General features: G+C 42.5%; 1 protein-coding gene across 2 annotated transcripts in view; it reads left to right on the forward strand.

Moving 5' to 3' along the window:
* The window catches only part of myo3b (myosin IIIB), a 97,742-nt gene extending 75,629 nt beyond the window's left edge, over nt 1-22,113 (forward strand). For both annotated transcript variants that reach the window (XM_029711107.1, XM_029711108.1), the window contains 4 exons: nt 7,686-7,786; nt 8,157-8,203; nt 8,586-8,740; nt 21,523-22,113. In XM_029711107.1, coding sequence (XP_029566967.1) covers nt 7,686-7,786; nt 8,157-8,203; nt 8,586-8,718 — 281 coding nt within the window. In that variant the 3' untranslated portion in view covers nt 8,719-8,740; nt 21,523-22,113. The remainder of the gene's footprint in view (nt 1-7,685; nt 7,787-8,156; nt 8,204-8,585; nt 8,741-21,522) is intronic.
* The last annotated feature ends 1,190 nt before the right edge of the window (nt 22,114-23,303 follow it).

Here is a 23,303-nt window from a genome sequence, read left to right on the forward strand (position 1 = left end):
TTATTAAAGTCCCCAGCTCGTGGCCTCAGGATATGTGGTTTCCAGTTTGCACAAAGTTCAGTGTAGTTCCTTTAGAGTTGTCGTGGAATCGGCTTGAGGGGGAATATACATGGCTGTGACGATGACCGAAGAGAATTCTCTCGGGAGGTAATGCGGTCGGCATTTGATTTTGAGATATTCTAGGTTGAGTTAACAAAAGGTCTTGAGTTCCTATATGTTACCAGAATCACACCATGAGTAGTTAATCATCAAACATACACCTCCGCCTTTCTTTTCCTGGAAAGTTCTTTATTCCTGTCTGTGCGATGTACTGAGAACCCAGCTGGCTGTATGGACGGGCACAGTATATCCGGAGAGAGGCATCATTTTTGTGAAACAGAGTATATTACAGTCTCTGATGTCTCTCTGGTAGGAGATTCTCGACCTGAGCACGTCTACTTTATTGTCCAGTGACTGAACACAAGCCACCCTGTGAAGTTCATCAGAAATTATTTCATCTGTAGCCTAATAAACTGCATGGTTTCCCGAGTCGTAGTGGGAGGCTCACACACCATATCATCACGTGACTCCAAGTTTACTTCCTTATGATGGTTATTACATCAATATTTGCGCAAAGGGGTTTCCACTGCCATTTCTCTCATTATTAATTTTAACGACACAAAAGATCCCACTATGTCGAACGAAAAAATTATCTGTCAGCATTTATACAATATTTTTTTTTTTTTACCTTTATTTAAATAGGCAGGTCAGTTAAGAACAAATTCTTATTTTCAATGACGGCCTAGGAACAGTGGGTTAACTGCCTTGTTCAGGGGCAGATCGACAGATTTTTACCTTGTCAGCTCGGGGATTCGATCTTGCAACCTTTCGGTTATTAGTCCAACACTCTAACCGCTAGGCTACCTGCAGCCCCAAAATGTATACAATTTTACCGCAACTTCCTGTTTCCATCCCAGCTGGCGTAATTTGTTTTTATACATTATGACTTTACTCGCATAGAAACTGGATGGAAACGTGGTTAGTGACTGACATAACAAGAAAATCCGCTAATGCACAACCAAATTTTGAAATTGCACCTTGTGTATTCTACTATTCTAACTCTCAGCATTAAATAGAGACTCCTAACTGAGTTAACCCCCCTGTTGTCAACCTAACACAAATCAAAATGACTTTTGTAATGAGGCTATTTTACAAACTAATGTAACAGTTTTTATTCAACCTTAAAATGAGTAACTAACTCATCCATGGCCACATTTTGAGGTTACTGTAACTATAAAAGTATTATTTTGTAATCATAGCAAGTGCGCATGTTCAGCATAGCATGCAAATGTCACAGGTCTGTGGAGATCTTCACAGAACCTCAAACAGTAATTTTAATGTAATCTCAACTACAATCCAGGTAATTTGGTTGTGCTATTAGATAAAATACAGTGATAACACATTAAGTTGTTGGATAAATACAAAATATCTGGCATTGTATTCCCATTTGAACTTTGTTGTGCTTTTAAATGGTTGAAAGTGCAGTGATAACACATTGGGAATTCAACAAACTTCTGACTGTCTTTCTGAGTGGGTGCAGAAAGGTTGAAATCTCATCGATCAACGTCTCAACCAAAAATTACCCACATTTCCATGATGAAATGATGTGGTTTGTGTCAAAGCTTGACACACAAAAGTGTCAACCTTTGATTTGCAGCATTTTGTCACCAAGAAAGTTCCGCGAGGTGCATCCACCAAACATTCATGTAAACAGAACACTTACAGTATGTAACTTCTCTCCCTGTCTCACCAGCCTGAATATTAATACAATATGAATAATAATTCAAAATGAGTCAAGCAGACGAAAGGCTCTGCGAGCAATGCGGCGATATGATCAGAGTGCTGTTTACGCTCCTCAGTGTGGTAAACAGGCTGGTGCTGAGGATCAGTCAGAGGCTGACTTTATGGTTTATGAAAGCTGAGCTACTTATGTTAACAGGCTTTTTGAAGATTATAGTCCTGGTAAACATACATGTCAGAAGTGAGACAGTGATAAAGAGGAGTCACAACACAGAGACCAATTACCGCTGCGTCTAGAAAGACACTTAACCTGGTCTTTTGATGAGTAGGGAAGAAAAAGGAAGGAAAAAGAGGAAGGCTCAGTACCTTCGAGGTTATTGTTCTGTACCTCGACTCTGCAGATGTAGCATCTTAATTTGAGCCAGTTTGCTACAGCAGGAAAATAATCCTGCAACAACAGAAAATGTTAATTATTATGTGGATTATAATTAATGGACATTTTTTTGTAGGGGTTGATACATTTTTTTGTTAGGGCAAACCAAGTCCGACATTTTAAAGTGGAAATTACAAACTTTAGAAGCCTTTTTAAACCTTGAATATACAACAAGTTTGCATTTCCTGCAGTGCAGGAAAGTTCTCAGCAACAAAATAATGAAGATCCTACATCTGTATAGGGTGTACTAGTCTAGTCATTGTGCCTTGATTTGGTTGGCACCCTGAGCTGTGCTGCAGCTGTGAGTGGTCAATGGGAACACGGCATTAGGACATGGAATTACCCAGTTGCAATTTTCTAAAACCCACGTTTACTGATCCATCCCACTTTCCTACCGTCCAACTTGCTCATTACCATCAACTCTGACACCACTTACCACATGTCCTCCCACTAGCTGTGCAACCACAACGCCCTACTCCCCCCAGTCCAGCCCCTACCCTCACCAACACCACCATATCAACATACATCTGCAAGACAAATGATCCACCCTCTCCGTGTTCCTCAGACAAATACTCTCCCTCCCTCTCTCACTGTCTCTCAACCTTTTGATTTATCTGTCTGTCTCCACCCATCATAGAGGCTGAAATTACAGGTGCGTCGCAGAGGTAGCTGAAATTTGGAGTGGATAGGAAGACTCAACTTAACGGAAGGAAGGAGGACTCCTGTCTGCCACTACCTACCATAATCCTCTTAATGTCAGTGAGAGTAGTTAACAGGATGTACTTCCAAACTACTCATCATCACAATTTCTACAGAATAATCTTTTCAAACGTACCTGTAGTATATGAAGGTATAAGATTATATTGTAACTTTTCTTTTGGTATCGTACAAGTGGCTTGGGTTATTTGTAACGTTTTGTCATGCTAGAACTTTTAAAGGCCCAGTGCAGTCAAAAATGAGATTTTTCTGTGTTTTATATATATTTCCACACTATGGGGTTGTATTAATACTGTATAATAATACTAATGCCCTTTTAGTGTAAAAGCTGTTTGAAATGTCAGCCTGTTTTGGTGGGATGGAATTTTGGCCTGCCTGGTGACATCATCAGGCGGTAAATTCAACAATAGACCAAAAAGGAAGAGAGTTCCAAACCTCTCTGCCATTAACAGCTAGTTTTCAGTTTTCTCCTCCCAAATCAGACCTTGTCCTAGCAAAATTGTTGCTTGAGAAATTGCTCTTTGCTAAGAAGCTATTTTTGTTTATATTTTACGATTTTGATTTGAAAACAGTCACAGTAAGGTACATAATTGTTACCCCGAAATGATTTGATATTGAGATACCTTTAAGATATCCCGTTTTTTGAAGTTGTTGTCCTTTAGTTGTTGATCTTTAGAAGTGGTTATACGAATGTATATTATCCATCACAGTACATTTCAGTTGCTTGGTTCACTTTGTAGGATGGTTTCTCAATGACTCTCCGACTTCCCCTGTGCAACATACCAACATGTACTCACTGCTCAATCTGGAGGGCTGTAATGATACATTATACAGAGGTCTGACAAATGATTGACTTCCAAAAAACTCTGTGGGATTTTCCCAGCACATGAAGATTTGTTCAGAAGTCAAGCCCCAAATCTGCCGTCAGTGGAAATGATTGATTTCAGTGTGAAAAATTGGAAAATTGGTTGTAAGTAATAACATCCTCTGCCTGCATTAGTTAAAAACAGATGCAGGAAATGCCCTTTGGACCATTATCTGGAAAACCTTGTGATTTTCCTAGTGTGCCTTTATAATTCAAAGCACATGGTTTACCAAATTAAGACATTGGTAATAAATCACAGTAGTCCTGAAAAGCTCTCGAACTCCTATTGAAGTTTGACTAGAGTTAGCTATCTATTCAGGGACTTTCTGTTAGCAATAAACAATGTGTGTGTGTGTGCGTGCGTGCGTGCGTGCATGTGAGGGTTTGTGAGGGGAAAAGAGGGGTATGGGCTGCACATGTCTTATTTAGACATCAAAGGACTCCACTGATGATTTTTCATTATAATCCATGCCTTTTGGTGCTTCGGCTCCCTCCATCTGAATAAACAAAGCCCAAGTGGATAACTGGGGTCTGGGAGAAGTCAGGTGATCACAGCACATGATTCAGGAAGTAAATCGATATATCTCTTTCATTTATTCGGCTAAAATCCCATTTAGCAGCTCTTCGATGTTGTTTCTGAGGAGCATTCTGATTTTCAAGGGATTTAAAACTGGTATTTAGAGATGTGTTACGAATCATCTGAACCTCTTTGAAAATGAAAGAAAGTGCCTATCTAAAAAATTATTCTCATCCTTTTTATCTGGAGATGCAAGCATGTACAAAATGTAAGTCTGTTGCAAACTGCTGGAATTTTTTCTTCTTCTGTATTCTCTGATCATTATTCCTCACAGCAAACATCAGACGCTGCCCACTATTATCATATAGCAAGCCTAGTGTGAGCCACTGCCTGACCTCTTCCCGGACCTACCTGGGTCCAAAATGCTCTCGTGCCAGAAGCCCGTTTGGCAGCCTCAGTGTCTGTAAGATATCTGCGGCAAAAACATTCCTCTGGGGCTGGCCTGGATCAAATGGCAGTGATTTCCCAAACAGGCGGAGATGGGAAGCCTGACCCTTTCTCTGATCTGCTACACGCTTTAATCGCTGTGGGTCATGCTGGATAAATGGGGATGTTGGAACTGAGAGTTGTGTTTCTGACTCCTAGACTGCACAGACACACAGGGATCCAGCTGTATATCAGAGCAGCCAAGTTACAATCATTCCCTCAGGATGGAGGGTCTAATGTGAATATAGAAAACATCTCACCTCAGACCCCAAACATAAATCTCCTCCATTCAGTCGTGTAGTGCTGTGATGAATCGTTGCTTTGCCATGAACATCTGATGTCCTTAGTTTGTTTGTTTTAAAGGAAAGGGCCATGCCTGACTGAACAGAAGTTGTGAAATAACAAGATTGCATGCCAGCTAACTAGCTATCTCTAGCATAACTACTTAGTTTTTTTTATTTTCTTAACAACATATTTTGTTCCAGTGATAAACAGTTTGTGCTGCTATATAGTTACATTATTCTGCAGTATGATTACATTATGAAACTTTGTTCAAGGACGTCATTATTCTTGATTGAGTGCTTTCATGCGGTTTCAGGGGGATTAGAAATTGCAGTGATGAGACAAGACTGTAACTACTACCAATTGGATACCACGAAATTGGGGAGAGAAAAGGGGTGAGAAAATATATAAGAAATAGACGTGGTGCGTGCACACACACGCAGGTGGGGCGTGGATGTTCCCCAATGCTGGAAGGGGGGCCCCGAGTGAAAAGGTTTGGGAACCCCTGCCCTAGTGAACGAAGCAATTCTCTATCCTTACTCGGATGCTCTAGCCTTCGGGGCATAGCCAATGAGAGAGAACGAAAAAAGGAAAGAGACAGGCCCGCAACTCTTGGAAAAGAGTGCCAGCCCATTTTGTACGCTCTCTGTTTTACAGTTGGTGCGTTTTTGTCATGGAGAAGTTGTGTGACAAGACAGATTGTTCCTCCCTACGCTCTGTTTTCCATGGTCCCATGCACTTTGCAGGACTTCTTTCCCATTGTTGCACCTTGGAGCCTATGGCTTTTCACGTATTGACTTCCCTAGAAGGGCGCCCTAGTCGTCATCCAGTACGTGCAGTTCGCAATAACTAGGATTGTAGGAGTGCTCGGGCAAGGGTGTCATGCTCTTCACTCATTGGGCAAGGGCTTTTCCCTTTTCAATGATATTCTGCCGGATCATGGGGACTATAATATTTATTTACAAACGGAGGGTGAACGCCTTCGAAGGGGCCTAGAAGGGCTCGCTAGTACAGAGAGCATCCTCTGGTTTTTGGGGCATTTCTCAATCACCTGAGATTGTATGCATCTTGTATTGGGCTTTCCCTTACTTTGTTATGAGGTTTTTCCCCGTTGGGTTGTCTCCGCACCTTTTCGGCACCTCCGAGAGATGTTGATGTTGTGACTACTCTGGCATCGGAGAGCATGTTTTGTGATACGGGAATTGGCCATATACCCACATGTGAGATATCAAAACTAATAATTGAAAGAGAACTTAAGGTTACTTGCTTAACCCCAGTTTTCTGATATTATGAGTGAGATATCTCACCACATTCCCCTGCTCGCATGAGCGTGAGGAAGAGAAACATGCTTAAGAATCACCAGAGGGCGGGAGAGTGGCTCCTTTAATGGAAGTGAGGGTCTCCCCTCATTCTCCACTCTACCTGTCTGTCTCCAACAGATGCTTTTGATAGGTACTTCCAAGAGAGTAGGCGGTCCTAGCGAACCTCCATGTGAGATATCTCATAATATCAGAGAACCGGGGTTACGCAAGGAACCTTAAGTTTTGTTTTTTAATGAAGAAGGTTAGTTCTCTCCACCCTGTTTATATATCTTTAAACAACAGCGTTGGAGAGAAAGTGTGCCCTCGCTCTTTGGGACAAGAAGTCTTTCTGACTGCGCCCTGATAAATAAAATATCTACATTAGAAGTGCAGACATATAGAAATGACAGCATCTCCATGGGCATTTTCAAGGTTGTGTGAATTTAGTAAATCTACGCTGGTTTGAATAACATCAAGAAAGCAGAAGGAGCGGAGGAAAAAACTCTTGAGCTTTGATGTGTAGGATTGAGATGTGATGAGGTCTGTTCAAAGTGAGTACAAAGTAGTGTTAAGCTGCAAAAAGTAAATGCAGCTTTAGTCAAGGTTGGGAAGCTGAAGTAACAGGAGATGATGAAGGAATGTCCTGTCTCACCCAAAACGAAGGGTAGAAGATGAAACGCTGTCTGGCATTAAAAATAGATGCTTCGTTGTAAAGGTGTCTGAGTTTTAGAACGTGTTTTTTTTTTTACTCTGAAATCTTGAAACTTGGTCATAGAGTTGTAGAAAATATTTAAATTGTCTTATGTTTGATTAATCAGGTGATTGTGTAAGCTGGGTCATTATCTATTGCAAAAGCCTACCATGTTACATCACCATCTATGGTATTATGAATTATAAATAGTAACAATCATGCGGCTTTGAACATGAAAAGAAAACAACATGAAATTGGCAATGCTACAGTCTTCTGCTTCAAGAAGTGGATCTGAGTTTGAGTCATTGATCTGCTCGTGCCATATTGGCATAGTTACCTCTGAGAGCTTGGTTTTCCTCGAGTCCCATAGAGGGGAATAAACCCCATTGACATGACTGTGGGAATATTTGCTTTTCACCTCGTCTTTTACAGCTTTTATGCTTTTATGCCTTTATGATTTGTTGTGAGGTTTGTTACCTCATTGTGTTTTGTTCCAGTGCAATCTGAATGCATCTCAGTGTGTAGTGGTTATCCATTGGGGCTGTTACCACACTGTGTATCAGTGCGGGAGTGTTGTTGCTGTGCTGTTTCTCAGTGATTTGTCTCTGTTGCAGGTCCAGTGCTTAAGCTGCAGCAGCGAACCCCTCGCCGGCGGGGCCAGCAGCCCAAACTGCTGAACAGCCCTGAAGACAGTCTCTATTACAACCAGCTAAATGTGAGTTCAAAGTGGCGATAAAGTCCTTTGTCTGACTTTGGTTCCAGATGATAATACAATTAAATCTACCTGTGCCAGACCCTCGAGCCCCACCCCCACGCTTCTCTGCCTCTTGTCTTGAACATGTGCTTATGTTCTTTATCTGTTGCTTTCATGTCAGGATGTCTGCCTTCACGGTGAATAATTGATGTGGTTTATCAAAGCTGAGCAAGATGCATGCTTCATCGGGCTCACTTGAGCCCTTTGATCCCCAAAAATTATGCTTCTGATATTATCAGCATCTGCTCGCATTCAACACAAAATCACTTTGAATTAAAAATGAATGACTCTCTGCTCATCTTTTTGACTGTGCTCTTGGCCCTTTCCACAGAGAACTCTGGATTACCAGGGGAGCAAGAGGAAGCCGAGAAAACTTGGGTAAATAACTGCTTTCCTACTTACAGCAACTCTAAACAGAGCAGGCCCTTTGTGGAATAGAAGAATCCCGAAATGGATTTTGTTTTCCAATCATGTAAATGGAGTGCTGAAAATAACAGAGCTTTTTACAAGCTCCTTTGTGTCATTAGAGAGGGCTACATATTAAGGCTTTGTCAGCATGCTAATTTTAATTGTTGAAGGTCTGACTTGTATTTGTAAATGAAAGCCTGGTTTATAGTCAACCAGGTTAACTCCTCACTGCCTTGTCTTTGTTAGATATCATTGCTCTTATTTAAGTGAAATGTTATGCTTTTTCTGGTCAGAGGCATTTTAGAAGAGCAGTCTATTTTCCCTCATACCCTCCCTGTCTTGAACATCACAGCCAAATCAAAGTACTGGATGGAGAGGATGAGTACTACAAATTACTGTCAACGGTGGAATCAATCCCGGAGGAAGACTATTTGACCGGGCCCCCTCCCACCCTGTCAAGAGGGCCACTCGTCAGTCAGAGCTGAGTCTTACAACCCCTGTCAACCGGTACGAGTCAAAGAGCACTAGCCAGACACATACTGAAATAACATTTCCTCCATATGCACCATGTATAACAAGGGCCAGTGATGTACAAGAGACCAGAGTAAATGTCTATTAGTTTAAAATAATGACTAATGATGCTCCCATTGTATGTGTGTATTTGGATGAACACAAACTCCACAATTAAGATTGTTGAATGTAGTTCTGCTACCATGTTTTTATTAGCAGTTCCTTGTACATTGCCACCTCCCCCACACACCTCTCAATTTAGGCAGATATGCTCCAGTAATGTAGGGATTAGTTATGGTGTCGTTCAATCGTCTTCAGGCTTGTTTTTCTATCTGGTTCACACAAGAGACTCATCTTAGGAAAAATATTTGTCTTTCAAAATCCTGACAAATGGTACATGAAAATGACACTGCTGTTTAGTGGCAGAGAAAAATCTATATTAAATCATGTTTTTTTTTTCTATAAAGTTTTATTGTCACTGAACGTTTAACAATTGACCAAGACTCCATTAACAGCAAGCTCGGGCCAAATTAGAGCTCAGACGGAAATCTGGCATGGAACCAGACTCTGAGGACAAGACAGGTGCCCATCATTCTAAGTCAGTTCGGTGTTCATAAAGTTGTAATAATTTAATGGTCACTGAATCAATTCTCTGTTCACTGTGGTATAATAAAGTACGTGTTACAATTCAAGTCTCCTCGCTGAAAAGCTGCATTGAGAGCATAGAGATATCACGTGAAATGTCAATGTTATACTATGACCATTTTGCAGTGAATTCTTCAATAATGGTTGCAATATATGAGTATCATTATACCAAGGAGTGAGTGGTATATGCTGTGTACTAGAACCGCTAAAACATTTCCTGTCTAAAAGCAGACAGAGAGCTAGTCGTAACTCTGAATTTCACCCAAAGTATAGAAATGTCCTTTTAAGATGTGTCGGAAATGCAGGGCTGGCAAGTTGATCTGTAGTGCTTTTTTCCCCCCTGATTTGCATATCATTTACTGCATCTCCTTTTGTTGACACCCCAGGGCCCAAGCTGAGATTTTGATCTTAATAGGAAGAGTAGGGTGGTATGACTGAAGATCCCTTGTACTCAGCGGGGAAAACATTAGAGCTCTTTCTAGATAGCAGGACCAGCCACAGACAGTACAGGGTTTACTCTGATTTCAGAAGCTTTAGGTGGCCATCGTAGAGAGGAAGACTACATACCGTAAGGGTCAGAACTAAGTCGAGTTGCATTCAGGTTTTGTGGGATTACCAAACGTTTAACAGTTAGCTTACATGTTGTGTCTTTCTTTCACATTGTGAGACATACTATACTAATATGTAGTAATAATGTTATTCATGCCTGTGTAAATAGTGAAATGAAAGATTATTGGCTATTAATAAGTCAGAATCCAGTCTTGATTAGTGGCAGCTATAGAAAAGAGTATACTCTTGTCGGACCAAATTTCAAGTTCCAATAAAATCAGCTTAAAAACTGTCAAAGCTAAAAACATACTTTTTGATTCAATTTGTACATCTCTTCTACCAGAGAAGTTACAAATGAGATGCCCTTTGAGATTGAAACTTTGGCTGAATGAAGTATGTCAAACTAAGGGAATGTACAACAGTGTACTACATCTGAGACTCAATCTCTGATATAATTTGACCACAAATACTGACATTAAAATGAATAGTTGATATTATTCATTAAACTTTTTTTTAAGACATATTAGTACATTGCATTACAGTATTTTTGTCACGCCCTGATCTGTTTCACCTGTCCTTGTGATTGTCTCTACCCCCTCCAGGTGTCGCTTATTTTCCCCAGTGTATTTATCCCTGTGTTTCCTGTCTCTCTGTGCCAGTTCGTCTTGTATGTTTAGTCAAGTCAACCAGCGTGTTTTTCCCGTACTTCTTTTGCTATTCTCCTTTTTCTAGTCCTCCCGGTTTTGACCCTTGTCTGTTTCTGGAGTCTGTACCCGCCTGCCTGACGATTCTGCCTGCCTTGACCACGAGCCTGTCTGCCACTCTGTACCTCCTGGACTCTGATCTGGTTTTGACATTTTTGCCTGTCCACGACCATTCTCTTGCCTACCCCTTTGGATTATTAAACATTGTAAGACTCCAACCATCTGCCCCTGTGTCTGCATTTGGGTCTCGCCTTGTGCCTTGATAGTACGAACTGGCCATGACAGACCCAACAGACTTAGACCAGCTCCGCCACACTGTCTCCCTGCAGGGAGCCACCATTAGGAGACATGAGGAGTTGGCACAGGGCCTTTTGGAAGGGCTCAGGTCCTTGACAGAACGCCACGACCATGGGTTAAAGGCTATTATGGAGCAAATCAGGGAGTTAGCTCAGAGGCTGCCTGCCTCCTCTGAAAAACTCCAATCACCCAGTAATTTTACCCTATCTGGTGAGTTTTTACAGCCTATCCCAGGTCCCCGAGAACCCCGCTTACCTCCTCCGGAGCGATATTTGGGGAATCCTGGTACCTACCAGGTTTTCTTTCTCAGTGCTCGCTTATTTTTGAGCTACAGCCTTCTTTGTTTCCTTCAGACAGATTGAAGATAGCGTATATTATTACGCTAATGTCGGGAAGTTTGCTCTCCTGGGCTACGGCAGTTTGGGAGCAACAATCTGCCATTTGTGGTCATCTGAAGGAATTCATGGCAGAAGTGAGAAAGGTATTTGAGTCTCCGGATTCCGGGAGAATGAAGGCCAGTAAACTGCTTGACTTATGTCAAAACTCCCATAGTGTGGCAGACTACGTGGTTGATTTTTGCATGTTGGCCGCCGAGAGTGCCTGGAATCTGTAGTCTCTTTTCAATACTTTTTTGCGCGGATTATCTGAGGAGGTAAAGGATGAGCTAGCTGCTCGGGAATTGTCGATGGATCTCGACTCCCTTATCGCCCTTACCATTAAAATTGATGGACATCTAAGGGAACGTAAGAGTGAAAGGAGGTCTGGTCTCAGGCACACTCGTGCACCCGCTATGGTGCGTTCACCTCCAAGGAAATTCTGAAGTTTCCGAAGGCAGCTCTTCCCGAGAGGATTCGAAGCCACCTGAGCCCTCTCGGGAATCTACGACGGGTGAGTTGGATACTCCTGAGTCTATGCAATTGGGAAGAGCTAGGTTATCAGTTGGGGAACGCTCACGAAGGATGAATAATAACTGTTGTCTGTACTGTGGAGGGGCAGGACATTTTATAGCTAGCTACCTGCCCTATTAGGAAACCGTTGTCTCTAGTGGGTACCAGCGCTATGGTGAGTCAGACTGGGAGTTCCCTAATTCCCATCACCCGCACACCCCTCTTTTTGCTCTTGTGCTGTGGGGAGACCAATCTAAGTCTCTCTGAGTGCTCATTGACTCTGGGGCTGATGAAAGTTTTATGGATGCCACGATAGCTTCGGAGCTTGGTATTCCCACTCAGCCTCTCTCTGTGCCAACGGATGCTAGGGCACTGGATGGCCGCTCTATAGGGGAAGTCACTCATAGTGCCCGTTCAATTACGGGTTTCTGGTAACCACAGTGAGACAATACAGTTCCTCCTCATTACATCTCCCATGTTCAGGTTGTTTTGGGATTTTCCTGGCTTCAAAAGCACAATCCGATGATTGATTGTACCACAAGCTCCATCCTGGGTTGGAGCCCATTTTGCCTTTCCCACTACCTTCAAGCAGCACAGCCTTCCTCAAGTCATCTTCCTCAGGATGTTAGCAAGACTGTGGATGTCTCTGCTATTCCCACTGAATACCATGACCTCCTGGAAGTATTCAGTAAGGCACGTGCTACTTCCCTTCCCCCGCACCGTTCTTATGATTGTGCCATTGATCTTCTCCCAGGCACTACACCACCTCAGGGTCGATTGTATTATCTGTCTGGACTAGAGACCAAAGATATGGAGGAGTTCATAGAAGAGTGTCTGGCCACTGGGGCCGTCCGTCCGTCTGCATCTCCTGCTGGCGCAGGGTTTTTCTTTGTGGAGAAGAAGGACAAGACCCTGCATCCATTCATTGACTACCGGGGACTTAATGACATTACTATCAAGAATCGTTACCCCAGACCTCTCCTCTCCTCGGCGTTTGAACCTCTCCAGGGGGCCACCATATTTTCCAAGTTGGACCTTCAAAATGCCTACCACCTGGTTCAGATACGCAAGGGGGATGAGTGGAAGACCGCCTTCAACACAGCCAGTAGACATTATGAGTACCAGGTCATGCCATTTGGACTCACCAGCGCCCCCACTGTTTTCCAGGTTTTGGTCAATGATGCGCTTCGGGACATGCTAAACCGGTTTGTGTACCTTGACGACATTCAGTTTTTTCCCCGATCTGCACAAGAACATGTTCTTCATGTCAGACAGGTCCTTCAGGTCCTCCTGGAGAACCAACTGTTCGTGAAAGCCGGGAAGTGCGAGTTCCACCCCTCTACAATCACCTTTCTGGGATATGTCATTGCTGAGGTCAATGTTCAGATGGATCCTGGAAAGGTGAAAGCAGTGGTGGATTGGCCTCAACCAATGCCCAGGGTGCAGTTGCAATGGTTTCTTGGGTTTGCAAACTTCTACTGCCGTTTCATTCGGGACTACAGCACACTGGCGGCCCCCCTCGGCACTCACCTCTCCCAAGCTACCGTTCAAATAGTCTCCAGCTGTCGACAAAGCCTTTGTGGACCTGAAGCATCGGTTCACAACAGCACTCATCCATCCGGACCCCTCGCGCAATTTGTGGTAGAAGTGGATGCTTCGGTAGTTGGAGTGGGGGTCATCCTGTCCCAACAGTCTGCCCAGGACCAGAAGCTTCATCCCTGTGCCTTCCTGTCCCATCGTCTCAATCCTGCTGAAAGGAACTACGATGTTGTCAACCGAGAACTCCTGGTGGGGAAGATGGCGTTGGAAGAGTGGAGGCACTGGCTGGAAGCAGAACAGCCATAAAAACGTGGAATATCTCCATACAGCTAAGCGCCTCAACTCCAGGCAGGCCCGGTGGGCCCTCCTGTTCACCAGATTTAACTGCAACATCTCCTACCGCCCAGGGTCAAAGAATGTGAAGCCTGATGCCCTCTCCTGTCTATACAGTTCCTCTGCCACACCCTCGACCTCGGAAACCATTCTCCCTACCTCATGCCTTGCTGCCACTGCAGATTGGGGTATTGAGAACCTGGTCCGCGAGGGACAACGCTCCCACCTGGACCTGAAGGGGGCCCGGCTAGCCGGCTGTTTGTCCCTAATCCTGTCCGGTTCTGGGTCCTGGAATGGGCTCATTCCTCCAGGCTGACCTGTCATCCAGGGTCCCGTCGTACACTAGCCTTCCTCTGACAACGTTTCTGGTGGCCCACAATGGTTCCTGACGTCCCTGCCTTCGTCGCAGCATGCACAGTGTGTGCTCAGAACAAGACTCCATGGCAAGTTCCTTCTGGCTTCCTTCAGTCACTACCGGTCCCTCATCGTCCCTGGTCTCATATATCTCTGGACTTTGTCACTAGGCTCCCTCCGTCTGATGGCAACACTGTCAATCTGACGGTAGTCGATTGGTTCTCCAAGACCGCCCATTTCATCCCTCTCCCCAAACGACCTTCGGCCAAGGAGACGGCCCAGCTTATGGTGCAGCATGTCTTCCGGATCCTTGGACTTCTGGAAGACATGGTCTCCGATCGGGGTCCTCAGTTCTCATCTCAATTCTGGAAGGCATTCTGCAACCTTATTGGGTCGTCGGCCAGCCTGTCATCCGGATTCCATCCCCAAACTAACGGTCAGTCGGAGCGAGCCAACCAAGACCTGGGGGGGAGGGTACTGTCACACCCTGATCTGTTTCACCTGTTCCTGTGATTGTCTCCACCCCCTCTAGGCGTCGCTTATTTTACACAGTATATTTATCCCTGTGTTTTCTGTCTCTCTGTGCCAGTTCGTCTTGTATGTTTAGTCAAGTCAACCAGCGTGTTTTTCCCGTACTCCTTTTGCTATTCTCCTTTTTCTAGTCCTCCCGGTTTTGGCCCTTGTCTGTTTCTGGAGTCTGTACCCACCTGCCTGACCATTCTGCCTGCCTTGACCACGAGCCTGTCTGCCACTCTGTACCTCCTGGACTCTGATCTGGTTTTGACCTTTTTGCCTGTCCACGACCATTCTCTTGCCTACCCCTTTGGATTACATTCTAAGACTCCAACCATCTGCCTCCTGTGTCTGCATCTGGGTCTCGCCTTGTGCCTTGATAATTTTACATTTCAACACTGCGCTGAGAGTATTTCATATGGAAATTGCAAGAAATATACCCCAAGAATCATTGGCCTCAGTATAATGTGGCTTTGTCGATTGTGCAGTTAGTTCAAAAGCACTTCACCTCCGGTTGTGCAGCGACGGATCCAGCAGTAATTATAATACTAGTTGTGCATTACCCCCTTACTGGGGATATTTCGTTCCTCTGAAGACTGGCTGAAATAGGTCACCACAGCACCCAATAGAGCGTCTTAAAAGTACACTGAATCAATTAAGTGTGATCGTGCTCCCTTGATTATTTTGGCCCTGTTTAACCATGGAGATGAATTTCAAATAGGCTTACTAGTTTTAATAACAAGGTTGGACTGTGGTAACATATGGTGCTGTAAGTGGGTGTTACTTTCCCTCTTTCTCTCTGCCAAATGAAGTCCCTGGCTGATTGTCTGCCTGAGCATATGAGAGGAGGTGGCTGTGGATGTAACAAGCTTGGGTACTTGATTATGTGTCATATGGTAAACGATGTTACACCGTTTGTTCTTAGCTTAGAATATGCCTGCCAAAGTAGCCAGATCGGCAAAGTAGCCGTGGTGGTGTTGGACGGACAGGTGGACACCAACCAGACAGAGCAGGCCTCTCTCTCTCTGTGTGTGTGTGTGTGTGTGTGTGTGTGTGTGTGTGTGTGTGTGTGTGTGTGTGTGTGTGTGTGTGTGTGTGTGTGTCAGGTAAAGGCTTGAGGTCTGCCACCTGTTTTGTTTATTACCTCTTCATAAAACCCAGTTCCCTTTTGTTTTCCCTCATTAAATCTGTCTGCATCTGGTGGAACAGAGGATTCCTTTAATGTGGTTAACATTACCACTGATGTTATTCTTGCCATTTTAACTATTTGCTCCAAACACAGGGCTCCTGAGTGGCACAGGGGTCTAAGACACTGCATCTCAGTGCTAGATGCGTCACTACAAACCCTGTTTCGATTCCAGGCTGTATCACAACCGGCCGTGATTGGGAGTCCCATAGGGCGGTGCACAATTGTCCCAGCGTCGTCCGAGTTAGGGTTTGGCTGGGGTAGGCCGTCATTGTAAATAACAATTTGTTCTTAACTGACTTGCCTAATTAAATAAAGTTTTTTTTAAACCTACAGCCAGCCTACAAACATTCATATCAACTAAGTCTCATACTACCACCACCTATCTGATATCTCAAGCTACAGCCTTTACAAATGAAAAGCAGGCACATTTACCTTTTCTCCTAATAGTGATGTCTTACTAATAGTGATGTCTTACTTCAAAGAGCGAACACGATTAAGCCAACATTGTCCTGTTTCTATATCCTTTGAGTTCAAAGGGAGAGTTTTTGAATATCAATGTTTCTTCAGCAGTCTTTGCAGACACACTCTGTTTTAATTAAGTTTATGTGCTTTTGATATACAGATGTTTAGCTTTGCATTAAAGAATTTCAACAGGGACCCAAGTAGACATATGGTAATAATTTGAATATGATCATGCATTTCTATCTTAAGTTACGGCTTATGTCAGGGCTTTTAATTTGTCGTTTTTGTGTTTTTTTTTTGTGATATTGTTTTCTTCTACTTTGGTGGGGTGCATTGTGGGCTGAACAGGTGCGTTAAAGTCTTACCTTACTCTATGATGCTCTTAGCAAGCTAATGATTGAAGAAATGGGCAGGCATGAATGTCAAACAGATGTCAGATGTGTTGAGGGTTCTGTGCAAAAGAACATTCCCTGAAGAGTGTATTAATAAAGAAACCGGTTGAGCCAGGGAGAGAGAATACAGAGTAAAGAGGGAGAGAGGGAAGAAGGAGATAAAAGAGTCTGTTGAGTACGCACATCAAAGGCCTCTTAATGACAAGGGATGCCATTAGGGTTACAGTGGCTTTTGTTTCAGCTTCCTCACACCTGCAATTTGTTGAGGGCATTCTATGCACAGTTGAGATGCTCACATTTGCATGAATAGAAAATGCATGAATAGAAAATGTATGCACGATGGGATAGAGAGGACCTTTCCTGGAAAGTTTTCCCCTGAAATTTGGGTAGCTAATGACCGATTCTCCTCAGAAGACTTTTATTTGAGAAACGTGCCCTCTACATTTGTACCCGTATGCAGGTTGGAAATGGCAGATTTTGGCACTGATAAGCGCCTAAATTGGAAAGCAGTGGCTATACAGTAACATGCTATACATGATGTCAGAGCTCAGGCTCTCCGTTTCACAGCCCTGCATGGGTTTTGACTGACAGCCGTTGTTAACTTGAGAGCCATCCTCCTGCTAATTGGGCAACATTTGCAAATGTTTTGTTGTCTTAGTTGGGGAATTGCTGTACATTTTGAGGACTATAAGTATTTTAAAACATGAGACGTCGAGGATTATAATAAATACCGCTTTGATGTCATATAAGCGGTCCCAAACACGTCCAAACGTTCACTTCACATTTCCATATCATAAAACTCATGTAATACAGTGTCAACATTTATGATCATTATGTTTGATGTACAGTTACAAGATGACATGGCGTTATACCCTGGGTTGTCCTGAACAGAATGAGCCTATGTTTGTTGTAATGTGAAGAAACGTTGCTGCGGACCACGCATCTGAATGCACTCATGACTCCATTCTATGCGCACCAAAATCTGCTTCTCTGAATTGCCTTGTGAAAGCCTAACAATGTAAAATCATATTTTATCATTTAGCTAGTCATGTTGGCAAAAGGAACAAGCTTTCAAATTATGCCCACCTGACCCAGATTGCGGGTTATAATGGACTGTTTTGCTTAAACAACAACAGTAATTGTGTAAAGGCGGGGATGCAGGGCTGTTCAAAACAACTACAAGTGTGCTTGCTCTAGTTCCTCAACGGCACAGCTAGGAGAGCCCCCCAAAAAGCATCTTATAGTTGAAGACTCTTCTTTGAGTCATAAAAGTGTATTGAAATAACTTAGGAAATGTGCACACTTTGGAGAGTTGTGTGGCCACTTGGAAACCCCAGTTAGACCTCTCACTCAAACCCTTATCATTTTTTTTTTGTTGTCTTATGTTGCACCTACCCCAAATTATCCAATATTCTTATCATGTTACTGGATGTATCTAGAGTATTTTCAGTTTTCGTTACTAACAAGTGCAGCAAAAAGTACAGTACATGTAAAATGCACATAAAATCAACAGTGTCGTGTTTGGAATCAGTCTTGTCTCGGGTGAGCTGTTGTGTCCTCACCTTTAGTCGAATAATATTCCCATAATCTCCAAACTGTTCCCATTTAATTGCAACCATGGTTATGCGTATGATTTTTATATTTCTTCTGTAATTAACATTTAAATGTAGTCCTATCCATATAGGCCAATTCTCACGAGCGTAAGGGGCTTTAAGCTAGCAATGGAATCTACAAAACAGCGTTTGGAAACAACATTCATCCTGTATCCTACAAAAGGTGTTTACCTAAAAAGTTGTTGTGTTGGAATGGGGCTTGACAAATCAGAGCATGAAATTCTGATTAGCCTCTCTCAGTTTGTGGACTGAACGGGGCACAAGCAGACTTGGCATGGCCAAAGGTGTAACCTGTTTTGTTTTGCCTCGGCACTGCTCGCCCAGATGGTGTGACCAGCTGCCATAGAATAAACGCTTGGCGGGAAACAGTGTGAGAATCACTGCAGCCTTGTTGTAGTTTGGGAGGCAAAATGGGGAAATCTGTCTTTCTGCCACCGCCAAGAGGAAAAGGATCATATCACCTGGTGCTTCATGAAATAACCTAATTTTACTGTAGATCACATTCTCATTAGATGCATCCATGACTTGACTGGTTGAAATGTAGGCTTTTATAAGAATAAATGTCCACTTCTTATGACACAAGATATATTATAACACATATACAGTACCAGTCAAAGGTTTTGGAAAAACCTACTCATTCCAGGGTTTTTCTTTATTTTTTATATTTTCTACATTGTAGAGTTATTTTGAAGACATCAAAACGGTGAAATAACACATATGTAATCATGTAGTAACCAAAAAAAGTGTTAAACAAATCAAAATATATTTTATATTTCAGATTCTTCAAAGTAGCCACCCTTTGCCTTGATGACAGCTTTGCACACTCTTGGCATTCTCTCTACCAGCTTCACCTGGAATGCTTTTCCAACAGTCTTGAAGGAGTTCCTACATATCCTGGGCACTTGTTGGCTGCTTTTCCTTCACTCTGCGGTCCAACTCATCCCAAACCATCTCAATTGGGTTGAAGTCGGGTGATTGTGGAGGCCAGGTCTGATGCAGCGCTCCATCACTCTCCTTTTTGGTCAAATAGCCCTTACACAGCCTGGAGGTGTGTTGTGTCATTGTCCTGTTGAAAAACAAATGATAGTCTTACTAAGCACAAATTAGATGGGATGTTGTATCGCTGCAGAATGCTGTGGTAGCCATGCTGGTTAAGTGTGCCTTGAATTCTAAATAAATCACAGACAGTGTCACCAGCAAAGCACCTCCACACCATAACACCTCCTCCTCCATGCTTCATGGTGGGAACTACACAAGTGGAGATCATCTGTTCACCTACTCTGCGTCTCACAAAGACACGGCGGTTGGATCCAGAAATCTCAAATTTGGACTCATCAGACTAAAGGACAGATTTCCACCGGTCTAATGTCCATTGTTCGTGTTTCTTGGTCCAAGCAAGTCTCTTCTTCTTACTGGTGTCCTTTAGTAGTGGTTTCTTTACAGCAATTTGACCATGAAGGCCTGATTCACGCAGTCTCCTCTGAACAGTTGATTATAAGATGTGTATGTTACTTGAACTCTGTGAAGCATTTATTTGGGCTGCAATTTCTGAGACTGGTAACTCTAATGAACTTATCCTCTGCAGCAGAGGTAACTCTGGGTCTTCCTTTCCTGTGTCTCATGAGCGCCAGTTTCATCATAGCGCTTGATGTTTTTTGCGACTGCACTTGAAGAAACTTTAAGTTCTTGAAATGTTCCGTTTTGGCTGACCTTCATGTCTTAAAATGATGATTAACTGTCATTTCTCTTTGCTTATTTGAGCTGTTCTTGCCTTATTATGGACTTGGTCCTTTACCAAATAGGGGTTTCTTTTGTATACCACCCCTACCGTGTCACAACACAACTGGCTCAAACGCATTAAGAAGAAAAGATATTTCACAAATTAACTTTTAACAAGGCACACCTGTTAATTGAAATGCATTCCAGGTGACTACCACATGAAGCTGGTTGAGAGGATGCCAAGAGTGTGCAAAGCTGTCATCAAGGCAAAGGGTGGCTACTTTGAAGAATCTCAAATATAAAATGTATTTTGATTTGTTTAACACTTTTTTGCTTACTACATGATTACATATGTGTTATTTCATAGTTTTGATGTCTTCACTAGCATTCTACAATGTAGAAAATAGTAACAATACAGAAATAACCTTGAATGAGTAGGTGTGTCCAAACATTTGGCTGGTATTGTATATAAGTAAGAACAAGTTAGACAAGCTAGTCTTTCTACATGTTGTATTGGCTTGACCACATGTCAATCTGCTCATATCTGAGTAGTGAGAACTTTCACATGCAGTAAGTTAGTCTGCAAGATGTGCTCTTGTCCCTGGCTGGCATATCACTCAGCCTAATTGCCTCCTGATATGATATCTCTGTTCCTCATCTTTCCTGGCAGATCAGGCTGTGACCCTGAGAATTATTATGGGAGGGCTGGATTACCACACACAGGGTGGGCTGAGTAGGTGAAATGACCTGTCCCGCCTTCCTTGACCTCGGGCCAGCCTGCACATTGCCATGGCTTTGCTTTTGAAAATGTGGAGATCCTCTGCTTCATAAGTTGGGGGAGAAACAAGAGTTGTATCGCATTGCAGGGCAAATCTTGAATATTAGTGAGACCAAAGTTGGAGCTCTTCGATGTTGGGGGCTGTGAACAATGGCAGCTTTCTGTCAGAGAGCAACTTCAAAGGTCTGCTGAGTGACTGCTCTGAGTTATACTTTGTTGTAGATCACTGAGGAAATTCACAGATGTTTTCTCATAGGAGACGCCATTATAGCGGCTCAAGTATCCAGTAGCCTCGAGCTCCTCTCTCTTGCTCTCTCCCACTCAGCCCCCCTCTCTCTGCCTCTCTCATGTCTCTCGTGTGAGACAGATGTGGAACCTGTTTTCTCTCCAACTGTCCAGAGAATATGAATAGTTAAAAAGGGGTTCATGTTGTGGCATTAACCCCCAACTTCCTCACAGCTGCAGTTCTAACTGTCAATGTGTTCAATGCTATAAGACCGGATGCAACTACACTTTCACTTACGCCACATATTCGCGATTTTGGAGGGAATACTTGTTCCTGAAATGTGAAACATACCCTATGAATACAAGTGAATAGTCAAAAGCGTTGTATATAGATGGAATAAGCCATTGTGTCTATAAGCCATTGTGCCTAGAAATGACCCCTCTGTCCTCGGTTGAAAAAGCATTTCAGTGTTTCATTTCCATGTCTTAATTCTCTGGACTTGAAGTCAACTATGTTCAAGGAATACAAAGGGAATATATGACATATTGTAAACTGGCTTGGTCTCTCTTTCTTTTACAGATTGCCTTCTTTAAACCTGACGTCAACCAAAAAGAGCTGTATATTTTGTCAGACCTGAATTGTACTGTATATTGTAATGACCGTGGATTATTTATTTTCCTGTAAGTGGATGTGAAAGCTGTTCTTTTCTTAAGGGATTGTGTGTTTACGTCTCTGCATTTTGATTAGCAATATGAATTGCCCAAAAAAAGTGATTGTGAAGGCCATGATCAATATTCTTCATTGATGTCACTTATCCAAAAACATGAAATTGATATAAAAGTGTAAATAGCATGGTTTATCATACAACTCATGCTAAATCATTTACCTTAAGTCACCTTTAGTGTAATGGCTGGCTTTAATTGCTGTTATTTTTTCAATGTATTCCACTCTATACAGTATAATGTCCAATAGCAGTTTATTGTAAACTTGTAATTCACCCCCATGTGGAATCAGTTGTAGCCAGTAGTACTTGCAGATTGGCATTTTTTGGTGAACTCACTGCATACTGATTTTACATGTACATGTTCTCACTATCTTTCTTTGTATCAACATTGTTTTGTACCATTCTAATAAAGTGATTAAAACAAATGAAAGATACTCACAACAATACTCAAAGCTTTGCCTTTTGTTTGAACTGTCCATAGGACTACCACACAGGCATCTACCCAGGTCACATGTACAGTACAAGATGCATTCATAGTTATAGACCATTTTTATGCCAGAAATGTATGTTTATAGACTATAGAATATCAAACTATATGAATATTTGAATTTGAGTTACTTATTGTTGGTTGTAAATGCAGTAAACTAATGGAATTCATATGAAAACAATAATGCACTTTCTCTTCCTCAAGCCATGTTCTAACTTTATATTAGCAAACACCACTTCTATGGCAGTCTTGTAGTTCATATAGTTTAGTGGATTAGTGGTGAGATTATTCTTGGAAAATGAAGATTGCTGTGCACTAAATTATGCAGCAATAATGTGCATAGGAAATGACATCCTTATTGACATGTTGTGTAACTTGGTCTTCATTGGCCATAGTTGTAAATACGATTCATTTAGGCATCAGGCCTTAACTCATTTCAGATATTCAGTGTAGCTTCCCCACTCTTGCAAGCAAGCAGCCTATGGCTTTGCAGAGAAACAGGGTTTCTGCGTGGCCCAACAGGACTCCCCCTTTCCCCCATGACTGTGTGTAGAGCCATGGGAGAGGACCGGAACATTAATCCCTTCAAAGGAACAAATCTAATTCTAAATCAGCTGCTCCAAAGTATTTGAGAGGACAGTGATTGTTTCTGCAGGGAAGCCTGATAATGATCACTGTGTTGATATAGAAGAAAACTTCCATTGCTCTACAGTTGAAGTTGACAAGACTACAACAGTTTTACAAAAGTTTTGAAATTATTTTCAGTGATGTATTTTGTTGTTACTTAATGAGATGGTTTATAATTCTTATTAGAAAATATATTCCTTTATAACAACAAAAACCTTAGTTTGTTTCTTTGTTTTATTTCATCTATTTCCAAACACTTTCTGTCATTCTGAAGGCACTAAGGTCTTACATGCTTATGTTGTTGCGACCTGGTCTCAAAGCATTTCGTAGTATTACATACGTAAATCCGAGACACTCCCAATAAGGTCTTATATAGTGATGTTGCTGCAACCTGCTCTCAGAGCATTTTGTATTATTCTGTACATAAAACCGAGACACTCCATTTAGTATGATATGTTACGGTTCGTATGTTTACATAAAACAGATGATTATAAGGCAAAGGTCTAGCAACCCAAAGGTTGC

Source organism: Salmo trutta, chromosome 24, assembly GCF_901001165.1.
Source record: "Salmo trutta chromosome 24, fSalTru1.1, whole genome shotgun sequence".
In the NCBI taxonomy this organism is placed as follows: domain Eukaryota; kingdom Metazoa; phylum Chordata; class Actinopteri; order Salmoniformes; family Salmonidae; genus Salmo; species Salmo trutta.